This window comes from Xiphophorus maculatus, chromosome 23, assembly GCF_002775205.1.
Source record: "Xiphophorus maculatus strain JP 163 A chromosome 23, X_maculatus-5.0-male, whole genome shotgun sequence".
NCBI lineage: Eukaryota > Metazoa > Chordata > Actinopteri > Cyprinodontiformes > Poeciliidae > Xiphophorus > Xiphophorus maculatus.
The window spans coordinates 15,501,612-15,519,562 of record NC_036465.1 but is presented as its reverse complement, the minus strand read 5'-3'; the positions used below and the strand labels follow the sequence as shown (position 1 = coordinate 15,519,562).

At 39.3% G+C, this 17,951-nt stretch overlaps 1 protein-coding gene across 2 annotated transcripts; it reads left to right on the top strand.

Annotated features, from left to right (window-relative positions):
• The first annotated feature begins 1,186 nt into the window (after nucleotides 1-1,186).
• On the top strand, nucleotides 1,187-16,612 carry kdm2a (lysine demethylase 2A). Of its 2 annotated transcripts, XM_023328587.1 has the most exons (23): nucleotides 1,187-1,390; nucleotides 1,791-1,829; nucleotides 4,658-4,796; nucleotides 4,961-5,039; nucleotides 5,122-5,168; nucleotides 5,512-5,690; nucleotides 5,908-6,014; nucleotides 6,135-6,228; nucleotides 6,524-6,677; nucleotides 6,856-6,971; nucleotides 8,934-9,060; nucleotides 9,164-9,441; nucleotides 9,521-9,598; nucleotides 9,718-9,972; nucleotides 10,252-10,380; nucleotides 10,628-10,714; nucleotides 10,814-11,035; nucleotides 11,121-11,150; nucleotides 11,852-12,891; nucleotides 14,047-14,210; nucleotides 14,316-14,462; nucleotides 15,115-15,330; nucleotides 15,408-16,612. In XM_023328587.1, exons 2-23 carry the CDS (start codon nucleotides 1,794-1,796, stop codon nucleotides 15,587-15,589), a joined length of 3,906 nt encoding a protein of 1,301 aa, XP_023184355.1. In that variant the 5' UTR covers nucleotides 1,187-1,390; nucleotides 1,791-1,793; the 3' UTR covers nucleotides 15,590-16,612. The 2 variants fall into 2 exon arrangements, with proteins under 2 accessions (XP_023184355.1, XP_023184356.1); XM_023328588.1 differs by lacking the exon at nucleotides 11,121-11,150.
• Nucleotides 16,613-17,951: the final 1,339 nt, after the last annotated feature.

The window sequence follows — 17,951 nt, the reverse complement described above, 5'->3', positions numbered from 1 at the left end:
CCGTGCATGCCTCAGTCCTTCAGTGAATCATTTGCATCAGCTGATCATATATGCTGAAGGAAGAAAATATACATATACTGTATATGTCGTAGCATTGATCATTTGTGCAGATCTGGTCTAGCTGATGCTCTGCTGTTTAGCCTCCGGTGAGTTTTCTGACCTAATTTCATCCCCCATCTCGCCGCTGCTCAGAAACCCCGCCCATATGCTGGATTTGGAGCGGGGTGCGTTCGTTTTACTCATCCGGATTTGGACGATAAGCTGGAAGGGTCAAAATTATTTAAAAACGTTAAAATGTCGTTTTTCAGAAAAGGTAAATGCATAAAAGTATTCAGGACTGCTTTGTGAATTTCATAAATGACAGTCTTAACTTTTTATGTTAAACTTTAAATTTGGAATAAAATTTAAGTGTTTAATTCTGTAATCTTAGGAAATACAGAAGATTTATTGATTTACTCATTTCTAAAAGAGTGTCCAATATTAAAAGATCATGCAAGGAGATTAAAACTGTGAAAAACTTCTGCTTGTTTTTGGTAAATTATCTGATTATTTCCCCCCCCATTTATCAAAATAATATTTCATTCATATAAATCTCGTAACATTTCCGACATCAAACTGATTTCTGAACGTTTTTTTAAAAGAAATATGTGTTTGTATACATTTATTTATTTTAATCTACTTTCTTTTAACATTATAAAAAAATGTGTTAATGCATTTTTGATAGACATCCGTGTTCAGTAAATTACATTATGCGTTTTGATGCGGCTAATTTCTCAGATTAAAACTATTGTTAGAAAATAACAACCTTTAAGCCTGTATTATTTTTCCATTAAATCCACCATTATTAAGAATGAACCATTTTAAACCATTTTATGATGGTTAGATTTCTACATTTAGTATTTTTAATTTGCGGTAAATGGAAACTCATCGAATTATAAATAGTTTTTGTTTGTTTTTCTTTCTTTTGTTTGTCACTTTCTCAAAATTACTGTCGGACCTGATCCGGACGTTAATGAAACAAAGTAACCGGTGAATAAATAAAACACCCCTGTATGTTAATGTATTGTAATAGCTTTTTAAATAGCACACGCTGTGGCCAATGACGGCAGCTCATACTAATCTCCAGTCTGGTGGTGAAGGGGGCGGGGACTAAATATTTTCCTTTTTGTGTGTGTGCGTGAGTGTTTGTGTGTGTTTTCCAACCAGCTGAAAATGGCGGCGGCCCGGACCGTCGACAGCTCCTAACTTTTATCGCACAATAACAAACACCTCAAAGATACTGGGCTTTTTTCCGCATAACATGGGGAGAAACCGTATCCAGAGGCTACAGACGCGTTAGTCGGGACACATTACTTCCACCACACCGTCTTAGCGGAGTTTAAACATAAAGGTAATGATGAAAAGCTCCCAACTACCGTAGGCAGGCTAGCGACAACTAGCTAGTTAGCATCGTTTATAGCCGACGACCTAAGAACAGTATTGTCAGCGGAGCTAGTTTGCCCGCTCAGCTGACGTTTGGTTATAGCGACACATATTAGTTCATTAACTATGTTGCTGTCAGTTTCGACCCTTAGCAGTTTGAAATATAAGAATATATTGTAGAAAAAAACCAATCGTGTGATGCTAGCCTTAGCTCGCTGGCTAAGGCAATAGTAGCAGGCTAGAACTAGCAGTGAGCGCCGGCTCAAATAGAAGAATATTAGTTTTAAAGAAATATGTGACATTATAGCAATGCCATTAAGCGTTTAGTTTGCCCGTTTTAGAGATTTAACTTTATTCCTCTTTTGCAGACTATGGACGATCCTCACACACGGTACAGCAAACGACTGGTAAGCAACTTAGCCAAGATGCTACCTCTCCATAACACTTTAGTTGTTTACAATACGTCTAAGATCCATTTGCTGCCCAGTGTATATCTATGGAGCCGTATTCTGTTAGTAATTATGAAACCTTTGTGTGCTGTGTTTGAATGAAACGACCGGCTTCTTTTGTGCAACTGACTCCAGGCAGAAGCCCCTCTGTTTTGGTTGTAATGAACTTGTTTAAAGACCCTGGGTTCAATAGAAGGTCAAGTTCACCATCTACCCTGATAGCGTTTGTTCAGCGACCTTGTTTCACCTTTTTACAACCATTTTTCTTTCAGATTTAAACCAATAAAAGTCCACCTAGACAACATATTTAAAATCTTTATCTTAATAGTTGCTGGACGGGGAAATTAAACATCATTTTAGAAAGCTTGGAAATATAGTTTTTTTTTTTCTGTTGACTCACTTGTTCAATTTCTCAGAGTTTAATGTAATTGCACGTTAAATTGATAAATAACTCTTCTTCCTGTTCCCTTTTTAAATTTTAGCACAATTAGGCAGTTTTAGGCAGTAAACGCTACAATGATTACATTGTATATTGACAGTTTCTAAGACTGGGGAATGCTCCTCATTCTTAAAGCAAATTTAAGCTTAAATAATTGTTTGTTTGGTGTGAGAAAAGCACATATTTGGGAAGGGGGGTGGAGGGGTTTAATCCATCTGTCTGACCAAACAGAGCTTCATGTGGGAGGGGGGCTGAAAGGGGGCAGTGTGTAGAAGATTAACTTCTGCCATTGTATTATGGTAATTCTTTGTGTGCAACATGAAGTGATGCCGCAGCTGGTTGAGTGATCTTAGGCGAATTGATTTTTCGTCTTCATCTAGAAATAAAGTTTAAGACTAATCATGATTTCAGAGCAGATCAAAAACAAGCTTTATCCAGTGTCTTTGCATGTGCTGTAAGTAGGTATGCTGCTATCAGCCTGTCTTTGCTTGATGTTTTTGCTAGAAATACAGGTACAAGCTTGTTCTGATGGACAGTGAGTTATGGTTTTCTTTAAAGGAGGAGCTGCCTACTCAGATTTTGGCCAACTTTGTGTTTGGGTTTTTGACGACAGAAGCACCTTGGACAAAAATGTATGCTACAGGTTAATTGGCAGAGGAAGTAGTTTTGAACTCAAAAGAAAATAAAAAGCTTAAAAGGATATACCCATTTATGAATTAAAGTGGATGTCCCTACCATTATCTGTTTTTACAAAAAGAAGTCAATCAAAGAACTTGCTGATACCTTTATAGAATGAAAATTGATCAAGTTCATAGTTTTGCAGTGTTTAATAAAAGGACAAAGAGATTTTTTTGTTTTTTAAAAAAAATAATTTCACCTGCTAATTAAAAGTAAATTAGTTGATTCTCGTCAATTAATTGTCGCATCTTATGCTTTTGCTTTAATTGTTGCCTAAAAATATTTTTATTTGCCATTATGATTTTCCATTTAAAGAATTCCTGGTGATTAACAAACTCAAACCATAATTTATCTTTTTCTTTTCATACTTGTTAAAAAATCAAAGTGGAAACGTTGCTCTGATGAAACCATGTCTCTGAAATGTTTCTCAACCAAACTGTCAACATTTCTATGTTCAAATTCAAGCTGTTTTACCAAAGCCTGGATGGTCAAGTTTAAATTAAAAATTTGTGACAGTCTTTTTGTCCAAGATCTTCAATTTAATCATAACAATTGTGAAAAGGTGAGGTGCCTTTTAGTTTTTTATGTTGCTGTAAAGTAACAAATGTGGCCTTTGTGCTGAATAAAGGAGCTGCTGAAGGTTAATTAAGAATTTAATTAAGGCACAACATTCTTCATAAAATATTTTACTGCCATATCCATCACATTTAAGCCAGACATGTTTTGTGCTCTTGTGTTGCATCCTTTTCTTTACAAGTTTCATTGGAGATTGAAAGGCAAAATTTATTCACAAAGTCCAGCTTCTGAAGCCATTCTCTTGTTTAGCCTACACACACAATATTGGTATCATTTTAGTATTCTTTTAATTACTGTCCTTTCAAATGAAGCTGTTTGTTTTAACCTTCAATTCTTCTAAAAGGTTTGCTAATGCACCTTTTTAAAGGATATTTATAAACACTGTTGTAATCTTTTCCATTATCTTTGAAATTAACTTGACTTTGCTTTTGTGTAGTTTGAGGTTTTTCATGCTGTTTTCCAAATAAGTATTTTCAGAACAAGTAATAAAATAGTCTTTGTCCCAGTTGTGGTTTGGGGCGCAGCTTTTTTAATTTGCATCTTATTTGCTCATGTGGCTGTGTTCTGTTTTACATTAGTTGCTATGACGCTGATTTGTCAAGGAATTTGGAAAAGGATCATTCTTAGCCCAGAAAGTGTCTGTTAAATGATTTATAGGAACTTGTAGTTCAGTATTGGTGTGAATTATATTTAAATGTCATTCACAAGGTCTCCAGAGTTGCTCCTTTGCTCTGTTTTGTTTTTCCGTCTCTGCTCAAAATAAGTTACTTTAAGAAATCCTGGGGCACTTTAGACTTTAAAAAAATCCAATTCACTCTTTTACAGAACCACATGATTGATAATTGAACTAGCTTAGATCTGTCACAACATAACAGTGTTTATTGGATACAATCACCAATATGACAGAAGGGAAAAGGGAAGTGAGAAAAGTGTCATCAAAGAATTAAAAAATAATTTGGGGCACAAAAAACAAGAGAACATGTGGAGATAAATTCTCCGTCACTTTTCCCCACCTATACATTAAACTGTCTCTGATATTATAGTCATTCAAATCGCTTCTGTTTGAGTTTTAAAATCCACTTTTCCTCCTTAGCGGACGGCTCCGCGAAGGCAGTACCAGGATGATGGAATCTCAGACGATGAGATCGAAGGGAAACGAACCTTTGACCTGGATGAGAAGCTGCAGTGTGAGAGGTTTGGCAGTGATCTGGTCAAACACATGGAGGGTAAAGGTGAGATGCCCACATGTAAATGAAATGGGTCCACTCAGGATGTGTAAAGGCAGTGCAATTATTTTTAAGTCACTTTATTCTGTACTTGTAGGTGAAACTTACAAGTACAGCAGTGTGTCCTGTTTGTTAAATAATTTGCTTTGCTTTTTCCATCTCCTTGCTAGATTTTACATATGAATATATACAGAGAGAAGGGCTCAGGGACCCCATTATTTTTAAGACAACCGATGGGCTCGGTATACAGTAAGTCAGTGTATTTATCTTTTATCTCATAATATCATTTAAAGAGAATTAGAAAAAATTTAAAAATGACTCTGTCTTACAGAATGCCAGACCCAGATTTCAGTGTGAGTGATGTCAAGTTATTTGTTGGTAAGTTCTTGATTTCTGCAGTCTGTTTATATATTTAACTGTTTTTTTTCTTAGGTTTGTTGCGTGCCTTTAGGATCAACTATTTTAAAATTTTGGAAAGCTGATTGTCATACATTTTTCCTGAAAAAAGACAAATTGAGCAAAAATTTTTATGTCTTAGCATGTTTGATCACAATTTAAAAGTTTATACAATACCTTTTTTTTAAACATATGTCAAATTTAATTGCTATTTAATTATTTCAGCTTAGCAGTGTATTTTAGGCTGCTGAAGTTATTCCAGGGCTGAATTTCAGCTTTGTTTATGGAGGTGTTATTTGCTGAACTCTTGTCAACTGGCCTGCAGGCAGTCGACGGATTGTAGATGTTATGGACGTGAATACCCAAAAGGGAATTGAGATGTCTATGGCTCAGTGGCGACGCTACTATGAGACGCCGCCATCGGAAAGAGAGAAACTCTACAATGTGATCAGCCTGGAGTTCAGCCACACCAGGCTGGAGAACCTGGTCAAACGACCAGCATCAGTAAGGACCAAAGTTATTTCACACTTTAGATCTTTACACATATTTACAGTTGCATAACAAAGAACTTAACATACTTTTGACTTTTTGGCTGTTTGACAAGGACATGGCAACATTTACTAGATTGCATTGTATTTGCAAAGAGAAATAATATTGGCTGGCAGTAGTAGAAATAAGTGTGAAGACACATTGGCATCGTCTTCTTCTCTCCTCTGTCCAGGTGGATCTTATTGACTGGGTGGACAACATGTGGCCTCGTCATCTGAAGGAGAGACAGAGAGACTCCACTAATGCCATTATAGACATGCATTATCCCAAAGTACAGAAGTGAGTAAACCACTTGGATATTTGATTCACTAAGTTAGGGTTCTCTACTGAACATTTCTAATACATAGTTGTATAAGAAAGTTACTTTGTTTTCTGAATCTGGCTGTGTTTGTTTCTCAGGTACTGTCTCATGAGTGTGCAGGGCTGCTTCACAGACTTCCACATCGACTTTGGTGGAACTTCAGTCTGGTACCACATTCTGCGAGGGGCAAAGGTCAGTTTTGACATGATGCTGTATAAAAACAAAAAGAGAGAGCTTTTGCTGTATTTGATCATATTTTCCTTAACATCACTTTTAATCCCCTGTTAGTTGAAATTAAAATGAAAATTTGCATACCTACCTTTGTTGAACGTTTTGCTAAGCTGGAATATTTTTGAGATGGAGACGGTTTGGAAGGCCTGATGATTAAGACATGATTAAGTTTAATCTGGTTTGGGAGAAAATATTTAAGATGATTCAAACTCTTGTATTAATCATCTATGAACATTTTCATATTTACTTCTTGCAGGTGTTTTGGTTGATTCCACCAACGCCTCAGAACCTGGACATGTATGAGAATTGGGTTTTATCGGGAAAGCAGGGGGACATCTTCTTGGGAGACAAGTGTTACGACTGCCAGAGGATAGAGCTCCAGCAGGGCAACACCTTCATAATCCCATCAGGTCTGTTATGCCAATAACAACGATCAAACAAACGCATTCGTCTTTTGAAACTCTACACACCTGCTTCCTCTTATTGAACATAAGAGGATAAAACAAGGAGTTTTATCCTGGTTAGATAAAAGTTGAAGAAGAACGCATTTAATCGTCACATTTATTGTGAATGTTTCGTGTGCTGCAGGGTGGATCCATGCTGTGTACACTCCAGAAGATACTTTAGTGTTTGGGGGGAACTTTCTCCACAGCTTTAACATCCCCATGCAGCTCAACATCTACAATATTGAAGACCGCACACGGGTGAGAAACAAATCATACCTAAGCTTATCAGATAGTTTTTTACTATTATGACAATGCAAGGCACAGTTAAGTAGGTGTAGAATAAGCAATTACACAACTGTACTATAAGAGAGATTCTTTGCACATGAGTCACAGTTTCACCACTGAAGGTCTTAAATCTTTATTTACAGCAGTTGGTGTGTTTTGTTGAGTAAATCTTTGTACATACTGTTGTGTAATGTGAGACTTAAATTGTGGTGATGTTGCAATTGAACTCCTGATCTACTGCCTGGGATGCAAGAGAAGATTTCAAGCAATTGTTCTTACTTAAACTAGAAGAACGTATTTGTTGCTGATGATTGGATGACAGTAGAAAATATTTCTGCACATAGGAATATGCAAGAAGCTTGATGACAAATAGCAACGGTTGTTATTGTATTAGCTTTGAATTGCTGGTAGAAGTACACACCTTTCAGTACCAGGTTGTTCATGGCTCAGGAAAAGCTGATGGGAGTTTAAGGGCGTCTCAACACTTGATAGCCTAGAAGTAGGACTGTTGTAAACGAATATTTTAGTAATCAAGAAATCTATCGATTATTTTTACAATTAATCGAGTAATCGGATAAAAAAAAAGATAAAGTAAAACATTGGTAAATCTAGCATAACAGCAGTATTACTATCGCATATCAACATCAGTCCAATTTTTCACATTTGAGCTTCCCTAACAATAACTTTTCTGTAGTTTAGAAAATTAACTTGTAACAATAATAGCTCACTTTCCAAGTTAACCTGAAGAAAAATTATACAAGAATCTGAAGTTATATTCAATTTAATAAAAAGACAGGCTCACAAATACGCTTGTAAAAAAATTTCTATGCTCCAGCTTTTCATTTATGCACTCTTCTACAGTCAGTTTAATAGATGACCTCTCACCTTGCCCAGACATTTATAGCTTTTGTGTTTGTTAGCGACAGGAATTAACACTTTTGTTGTGTTAATAATAGGGTTAGGGTAGGGTCACACACAGAAACACATTTACCAGCTACGGTGCGCTCCGCCACACATTTATTGAGACTGGGATGATATGAATTAAATTTTCTGATTCGTCCGTAAAGCTACACTTACGTTAATCATCTAATGCGCAGCCGCCCGCAGTGTTCAGTCTATCCGCTCACCTGTATAAATACACCTTCAGCACTCTTCCCCGCTCTGTACACCAGTCACCAGGCAGCAGCTGCAGGAGGAGAAAAGCTGCCGTACTCCAGGCATCGCGCCAGTCATTTTCAGGATGCTTATTGGTCCCCTGAAAAACGACAAAGACCCGAACATAATCATCAATCAATAAAATCTTCCCAGGCCGAACTTGAAAACTGGATGTTATGCTGCTAACACTTAGCTTTCGTCAACAACTCAGAGGCGGAAGTGAGAGCGCTGCGCAACGCAAGTAATAACCCGGCTGGAACACTGTGTGCTAAATAATAAAACATAAATTAACGAAGCTTCGAGGCAGATACATTTTTCTTAGAGGTTTTAGGATTTCTCCTTTGTGTGTGATAAGAGCACAAGACATTTCTCCCTCTAGCACTAGACTTGGACGTTTGTTTTGGTTGTGTTTACCCAGAATGCCTTGTGCTATAGTAATTCCTGCTTTTGGAGCGGTCTCGGGTCCACTTTGGCATTCACGTATGCATTCTAACCACACCAGAGTTCACTTCAGCTGAACCAAGGGTATAGGCAGATCAGATTTCTCTTTTTTTGTTAGTTTTTTCTTCTTTTTTTTTTGCTCGATTACACATTTACGCCTCCCCAAATGACCCAGAGTTTGATTAAAACAGACCAAACAAGACTGGTGTGAATGCATCCTTACTGAAAATCTTGTCTTCAGTTACATCATAAATGCCTAAATAAATTTTATGAAAATAAAGAAAAGTAATGATGAAAATTATTTAAAAATATGTACATATTTCTGTCATCATTGTTTAGGTGCCAGCAAAGTTCCGGTACCCATTTTACTATGAGATGTGCTGGTACGTCGTAGAGAGATACCTCTTCTGTCTGACCAACATCTCCCACCTCACCCCGGAGTTCCAGAAATATTCGCTCGGCATTGGTAAGAATGAATGAAAACAAAGTTTTCCTCTTGTGTTTTTCTAGTTTTCAAACTCCCACACAGGATCGGATAGAAACAATTCTGTCTTAAACTTCTTTTTCAGGACTGACTCGAGCAGATGTTGGAAATAACGATCCCCCCATTAATGGCACCGATGAGGTTGACGGTGACGTTGAAGAAAAGCCGAAGGTAGAAGAGGTCAAGGAAGGGGAGGGTGACGAAGAGCTTGAAAACAAAGTAGGAACAACTCGACCTGTGCTGACGCCTTTCGAACTGGAGGGACTGTGGAACCTTTTAGGGAAGCTGGAAGAGCTGCCAGCTCATAAAAAGTGCGTCCCTGCAGGAATCAGAAATGCTGCAGCGCTGCTGGAGGACATGAGGGTGGGTAGCTGTACATTTCTTGAATGTGATATAATTCTAAAAAGCTTAAATATTTTCCATCTCACCTCGTTGTGTCCAGGCTGTTCTAAGGGAGTGTGCCGGTGACGACATCAAACTATCCTGCACTGGAGAGCCAATTATCAAGTGGCCTGAAAGGGTGAGTACAGATATTTAATATATCTATTTTGTTTTAATATTGTGATATTTAAATCTCAATTCTTTTTTCTTTTACATACTAACATGTTTCTCCAACCGTTTTCTGCTGCTGTGGTCTAGCCGTCATGGTACCAGCCCCCCACACCTCCAGCACCTGTTATTTATCGTCCCCGCCTGGGTCCGTCTCTGCACAAATCTAAGCGGTCTACCAAACACACTTCCATTTCGGCGCTGCGGCGCAGGCGGGTGAGATGCAAGCGATGCTCTGCCTGCTGCAGGAAGGAGTGTGGGGACTGCCAGTACTGTCATGACATGAGAAAATTTGGTGGTCCTGGACGAATGAAAAAGAGCTGCGTTATGAGGCAATGTCTAATGGTAAGGTGACAGGCAAACTGATGGAGTGCTATGAAAATGATGTTAAAACTCGATAATGTTGCAGGTCTTTCAAATGGGAATGTTTAGCTTAAAATTCTGTTAAATGATGCCAAAAGAATTGTTTAGATTCTAAAGAATGAGACTGGTTGCTTGAGGTACTCTGTCAAAATGGAGATTTAACTTTTTTTCTTTAATGTAAAAAAAAGATTCTTAGCAGTTTTTTTTAAATATTTTTTGTGATCTTCTGTATGAGATCAGAATTTTGTTTGTTTTTTGCAGCCTGCCTTGCCAAACACAGCCCGATGTGCCGTTTGTGGAGAAGGAGAGTTTGACGAATCAGATCCCAGCACTTACTCTTTAATGGAGTGCACTGCCTGTTCGCAGATCGTACATCGTCAGTGTGTAAAGGTGAGTCTTTTATGCAGGTGTAGAAGCAGATACAGTGAAACAGAAATGGTTAAAAAAAGATTAAACATTAAATCAGTTGCTACATGCCTTTCGGCACTTGGGCAGGTGCATCTTAATACTTCATTCATAAATGTCATTGTTTTGGTTAGGGATTCACTGATCAACCTTCTACTTGTTGTTACTATATGCTTTACTGTGTTGGTGACTGGTGTCAGATTAACTCTAAGATGTAATCCTTCCATTTCAGGAACCCGGTGAGGGGAAGATCAATAAAGACCTGCCCAGCTGCTGGGAGTGTCCCAAATGTTACCAAGGGAATGACTCTGACTCAGAGGTACAATATTTTGCTTTTGTTTCTTGGTGTTTCATTGTATTAGAAAAAATGTTTTTTCAGCCAGTTAAAATATAACATCTGGTTTATCGTGTTGTTCAGTCTTCCAGTGAGGAGGAGAGTGAGGACTCGGAGGGCTCCACATTCATGCCACAGTCTAAACGTTCGTATCAGGATGACGTTTGTGAGGAAGGTCCGAGTCGAGGGAAGCGAAGCCGACTGCACGGCCGACAAACGGCGCCGCCTCCCTCCCAAAAACTGCTGCTACAGCATCAACAGAGTCGCAAACGAGAGAGTGCACTGGAGCACAGACTTAAGAAAAGGGTAGATACGATGCACTTTAATATTTTTCTCGTTGAAAGGAGGTTGTAGAAAAAATGTCAATGTTTGTTAATTTTTCAACTTCTAGATAAAAATGGAGAGGAGCAAACTTTTAAGAGTAAGAAACTTTTGCTGTTTCACAGTTTATAATATTGTGCTTAAAACTGGGGTGTCCAAAGTATGGTCCAGGGGCCATTTGCAGCCCCTGGTCTGATTGGCCCCTAATTTCATATTAAAAATGATAGAAATGCCCCGGCCGCCAGCACAGGTGTTTGATGCAAACCTTGTATTTGTATTTACGAAGTTTTTAACACAAAGTAAAATCTTCCTATAATAGGAAATGTTGGAAACAACACCAATCATTTGCTGTCTTGCTGCATTCAAATTTGCTGTTAATTAGTTTACTGAACCTGGCTAAATCCAGCAAGTGTTTTCACAGAAAAGATTACCTAAATACTTACTTCATTGCTTAAAATTGACAAAATTTTCATATCTATATATTTTTTTTATTAATGCCTTGAAAAGTTACAAAATTTATTTTAATAAGGCAAACCTACTAAACTATTTAGTTTTGATGCAGAATAATTTACAACTACTTTATTTGTTTAAACCATTACATTCTTAGCTTTTTGTTGATGAGGTAAAATAAACTTTTTCGGCCCTCAGATCCTTTCAACTTGCTGATTTTAGTCCTTGTGACAAAAACTCTGGGCACCCCTGTCTTTAATCATTCCATGCCTTTGTTTTGCATTCAGATTTGACTGGTTGAATTTAACATTTGAAAAATATCTTCTCCTTGTTTACCTTTTTTTCCCAAAGAAACAGTCGTCTTTAGATCGCTCTCCCCGGTTCCTGAGCTCCAGGATGCTTTCTCGCTTGCACTCTCCAGTCAGCAGAGTCTCTCAGGGCCAAATCCGGGGCTCCGCTTGGGCAACTGGTTCGTCTCACAGCGGTATTCTGGGAGGTAACGGTTTGTTTGGGCAGCAGAAGTCCTCCCACGGCCTGGTGCTTCATCCCAAAGGAGAGCCCCGCAGGGGGCACGGAAGAGGTGTGAGGCTGCGAGGAGGAGGAGCGGGACGTGGCATCAGAGGTGAAGGGAGACACCATGAGCCGGAGGAGGACAGCGAGGACAGCAGCAGCAGCAGCAGCACCAACAGCAGCAGCAGCGAGGAAGAGGAGGAGGAGAGCAGGCTGAACAGCGGGAGGGTGGGGGATAAAGAGAACAGGCCACAGTCGAGGCAAGGGCAGCCCGCCACAGAACAGGATGAGTGTGGAAGTGGACTGGGCAACCAAAACGGAGGAGAAAAGGACGACGAAGAGGAGGAGACGGAGTATGACATTCCAAAAGGGGACAAAGATGACTCGTTTATTAAAGTGACGCTTCAAAAGCCGCCCAGAGCAAAACAGGACTCCTCAGCTATCGTCCCGAAATTAGAGGCCGTCACCCCTCAAACTGCAGCTTCTGCAGCAGCCAACCAGAGCAAGGTCCTCCACAGACCCCCCATCAGAAATCGAGGGCCTTGTCCGGACCGAAACACAAACCGGGTGACGCCGCCGCGCACTCGGAGCAGACACACAGACTCTCATTCTTCCAATCCAGACAGACTGGAAGCATCAAAACAAACGAGATCAACCAGACCAGCTAAACTTAGCAACGGGGCTTCCTCCTCTTCATCGTCTGAGCTTCATCATCTCAGAGTCCCCCTCTCCGCCCTGCAGGAAGGAGGGGGGGAAGCGGACAGGGAGAGCTGCGGGGGCGGTCCGAGCTGTGAGAGGGAGGTCTGGGTCTCCGTCTTTCGCTACTTAAACCGAACGGATCTGTGTGTCTGCATGGCGGTCTGCAAGAATTGGTACAAATGGTAAGACCTGTTCACACATTTATTGTAGATCTGATTAACAGTTTATGACTAGCTTCACCTCCTTTCATTTCCTCTCACTTAAACTTGTTTTTTGCTTTACTGGTCAATTTGTAAATACCAGAATCTTTTCTGGTCCAGTTTAAATTTGCGGACATGAGCTGCAAAACGATACCATCACAGCAGTCACTCACAATTTGGTTTCATTCATCAGTGAGAAGTGAAGTCGATATCTACTTATGTGGAGTTTTAACAATAAGCTACAGAAGGTTTCACCCTAAAGCGTGAACTTCACTTTCCCCGTTTCACATTTATCCCAGATTTTTACTCATCTAGTCAATATTTGACATGCTAATATTTATTAAAGTCTTTTCTGAGTTTGATAATTAACAGGCAACAAAACGGAATCACCCCGTCCTACTCCCATTCTTCACCCGTGATTTGTTTTTACATTTTGAAACGTAATTTCAGGCTTGAACCAATGAAAATCAGTAAAATTTTCTTGGTAGAAATATTGCCTTTATTTATAGAGTTAACCATAAAAGTACTTACATTTCACATTCATATGTAAATTATGAATATTTTCAGTAAACAATTTCTTCCCATGATTATCCATTCCTGTGTAATGTAGTTTACATATAGGAAATCTGACAGATTATGACTTCTGATCAAATTACATTGAGCGACTTTCAGCTGTTTGATATTTATTGGAGTAGTGAGGTGACACAAGCAGGACCTAAGAAAGTTTCACATAGCTTGCCTCCAGTGTGTAAGGATGATATAGTTGAGAAAAAAAGTTATGCACTTGTTTCACATGGATTTTACTTTGGCAGATAAGCTGTGCAGCAGATTTTGCTTCACCTCAGTGGACATAAGCTGCTAATGGCGGCTGGGATTTAAACAGTTAAAATCCAAGAGACATATCTGTAAAAACTGAAAAAATACATTTTGCAATCTGCCTTTCAGTCACAGTTAACCTGTGACTCGGTTTTACAAACAAACTTGAAATTTAAGGCAAAAATGCTCTTAAATTTCATCTTTCATCTGATTTATAAGTTTAGTTTAGGGGGACATTTTCCCTCATGGAAGGATTGTGGGTTTTGCCTCTGAAATAAGCTGCCTGATAGAAATGTTTTATTGAGCAATTTTTGTCTGTAGGTGTTTAGATAAAAGGCTCTGGGCCCGAATTGACCTGAGCATCAAGCGCACTGTGACCCCTCAGGCCCTCACAGGCATCATAAAGAGACAACCCGTCACACTCGACCTCTCCTGGACGAACATCTCCAAAAAACAGCTCAACTGGCTCATTGGCCGCCTGCCTGGTACGACTCGAGCACAAGCCTCTTGTTCTACTCCTCGTTTTGATTTTGTCTTATTTAGTAGTTCTACAGTATGAAAACAAATGCAACCTGTTAACCATTTTGCAGGACTAAAGGATTTGATGCTGTCCGGTTGTTCCTGGTCGTCGATTTCAGCTCTCTGCTCCACTGGCTGTCCTCTCCTTCGCTCTCTGGACCTGCGAAACGCGTACGGCGTCAAAGACGCACAGATCAGGGATTTAGTCATACCTCCAGGTAAACAGAAGAGCCGCCTCAGACTGCAGGTATACATTACAAGACCTGCTTGACAATATATTAATATAAAGTTGATGTAGACCTGGGCGATGGAACAAATTTTAACAGACGCCAAAATTTGACGATGACTTTACCCGTGTCATTACTTTCAGTATTAAAAAAAATATATATTTTTTAATTTGTCTTTGTTTGGGTCTGTATTGGTAGGCTATGCTCATGTCTCTTTAAGATGCTGTTCTGTGTACAGCCGTCTTTAGACTCCAACCTATACAGTCTGCGACAAGAAGTAAAATACATGGGGAGGTTGAGAAAATGAAGATTTCAAAATGTTGAAGCTGCATTGGTAGAGCTGGTCAAGGAGGAAGAGGAGCAGCAGCTCAATACGCCCCCAAAAAGTGTCAACATTTTGAACGTTTTGGAACATTGGAACGTTACTAAATACTTCTAAACTTGTTCAGTTGTGCTAATTTCTTCAATAACTTTTAAGTGCACATTTTCTTCATTTATTTGCAGATACTTTTTTTTTTTTTAAAGCCCAATAAAGTGGCAGTAAAAATACTTGCCAAAAATTGGTCCAGGAGAGTATTGATTTTAGGCCACGTCGCTCAGCCATAACTTAATCCAACCTTTTTTCTCCGCTTGCTTCCACCAGGCTGTGACAATCGCAGCCAGCTGAGGAGCATGCAGTGCTTGCGACTCGCAGGTCTGGACATCGGCGACCCCACTCTGCGGCTGGTGATCCGCCACATGCCCCATTTAACTAAACTGGATCTGTCCCACTGCAACAGCCTCACCGACCACTCCATCAACCTGCTGACCGCGGTCGGCTCGTCCACCAGGAACACGCTGACCGAGCTCAACCTAGGAGGTGAGCGATGCTGAGAACGGGACGGACATCTTGGTTTGTATTTCCTCACGTTTAACCTTTGCCTTCGTTTCTCTCAGGCTGCAGCAAACTGACAGACACATGTTTGAAATATCTGCGCCGCCTGTCATGCATCTCTCTGCTGGACCTGCGAGGCTGCAAAGGAGTCTCCAGAAAGGCCTGTGAGGCCTTTATCTCTGAGCTGTCAGTCAACACACTCTACTGCCTATCAGATGAGAAACTGATCCAGCGGATATCCTAGTCGCCTGCCTTCTCTCTGCGCTTTAGTGATTTGAGATGCAAAAAGCAGAGGGCGCGTCTCTGGACCCGACTCTACAGGGAAACTGGACTGCAGGAGGGGTGGGGTCTGAACTGGAGCGCTTGCTTACTTCACTGGTGTTTGGTAAAGGGAGGTGTTAAAGAAAGATCAATACGTCTTACTTTTATTTTTATTTTTTTTCTGTGTACCTACAGAGACGCTCAGGAGCCTTTTTGCTGTTCATTTTAGAAATAATTTTTGGAAAGAGCATATAATTTTTCATTAACTGGAATGGGAGACTGATCAACTAGCTCAGTTTGTCCTGTGGATGACCACCTCGACTTTTTTTTTTTTTTTTTTTTTTGTGAAAAAAGTACCAGTGTTGGCTCTCATCACAAACTCCTGCCTTTCAGAATTAGTAAAGACTTTGAGTTGCATTCTTGGGATATAAATAATTGATCTATTATGCTAATCCATCATAAAATCTTATTTTCATTGTGACAAAACAGAATCGCTTCAGCTTCAACTACATTTGGGTGCTTCTAGTAGATTTTTTTTTTTTTTTGTCTGGGTTAAATTGTCAACATTTGCTTTATGCACAACAGCAGCTATGCTTGGAGATTCTTTTTTTTTTATCTAAACATAAGTAAAATCATCAGACTACTGGAATGGCCTGTGTTTACCATTGTGCATCCAGCCTTGTAATTAAAAGACTTATGGCAGCAGTTGTTAGGGTATACGTTGTTGTAAAGCTTGAGAAGGTACAAAGACTGTGTGAGTAGGCAATCAACATAGTAACAAGACCTCACCCCGTGGATGGGGCAGGTTGTAATAAGTGCGGGGGAAAAGCCAAGGAAACGGTGGCAGATAAATGGTGCATTTCCAAACAGCAGTTCAACTTCAGGTGCTATTATTTTCAAACACGTATTGCTTTGTTTTTTGTACAGACATTGAAAGCAAAAATATTGTAGATGAAACTGCTCCCCGCCCCTCTTTGATACAATTTTCTTTTTTTATGGATGGGGGGGAAAAAAACGTAGTCACTTTTGTTCACTTGTCTCTGTCTGCGTGAAGATGCAAGATTTTATTTGGAGAATTTGCTCATTTGTTTTTGTTTCCTTTAAGTGTTAAAACTCTGAAACAAAGCTCTCCTCCTGGACTGCTCCCCTGGCCATATCCCTAAGAATGAATATAATTATATAAATATTTACTTTTGTGTAAATGTGTTGGGTATTTTTTTTTTGTTTGGCTTCCTCTTTTAGATTATAAACAGATTGTGTAGCATTGTAATTATTTTCAGAAGCTTTTTTTCACTTCATGTTGTTATTTTTCAAGAAAAATAAAAAAAAGTTGACATTGATTTCAGCATCTTTGCTAAGTTGAAATGGCGACTCCGCCTTACTACTAACATGTTTCAGGTCAAACTAATTTTAATGGGATAAAAGTAACAAATGCAGTTTTAATTTATTTTTTTTTTGAAAATATGAAGTTTGCTTAAATCAGCCTGACTGTACATGAAGACCTAATTTCCCCCCTAATCCTCAGAACTGGCTGCGCCACCCTTTGGTGCAACGAGTTCTTCATTCTGCTGTGAAGCAATCTTGGACCATTCTTCTTGCCGAATTATTTTTAAACGGTCACTTTGGTGGATTTTGAGGTGTAATTGAATGGCCTACGCCCCAAGTTTGACAAGGCTACTTCAAAATCCTTGTTTTCAAGCGGCTACTTGGTTAGTCCTCCTGGTGTTGTTCTGTTGCATAACCCAGATGTGTTTTACTTCAAGCTCTTGAACTGATGGGTGGACATTGTCTTTCAGGGTTTTCTGATAGATGATTTGTGTTTCCTTCAGTCCAAGTTGTCCAGAAGAAGCAAAACAGTCCACGGCCGTCACCATGTTGGACTGTTGGTAGGATTTTTCTTTTTTGTGAAATGCTTTGTTTTACACCAGATATAACTGGACACACACTTAAGTTCACTTCTGTATCAGTCCACAGAAGATTTTCTGAAGCCTTTTTGGCAAATGTGAAACTTGCATTACTTTAGATGTTAGGGTTTTTTTTCTAATAGATGCTAATGTGCTCTTGGACTACCTTAAATTCATAGCACTTAAGTCCCAAGCTCTTATAAACTGCTTTTTAACCCTTGAGAAACAAAGTCAGTGATGCTGTTTCTCATCTGTTCCTTACATTTGAGTAAGATGTGCTGGTGTTTTTGCTCCTTTAGCCTACTTCATGTTATCAGACAGACTAATGATAAAATCACTTTATGCTACTTCAGCTCAGACAATAATCAGAAGTGGGTGTGGCTGGTGAAATTAGACCCAGCTTTTAAAATGTGGCTAATTATAGTGAATTTGTGATTTTAA

Excerpts from the sequence above, each read along its gene's own strand:
- kdm2a (XM_023328587.1), top strand. The coding sequence starts at position 1,794 with ATGGACGATCCTCACACACGGTACAGCAAACGACTG. Across the intron at positions 5,040-5,121 it reads ACCGATGGGCTCGGTATACA|AATGCCAGACCCAGATTTCA; the intron begins GTAAGTCAGTGT and ends TCTGTCTTACAG. Across the intron at positions 5,169-5,511 it reads TGATGTCAAGTTATTTGTTG|GCAGTCGACGGATTGTAGAT; the intron begins GTAAGTTCTTGA and ends ACTGGCCTGCAG.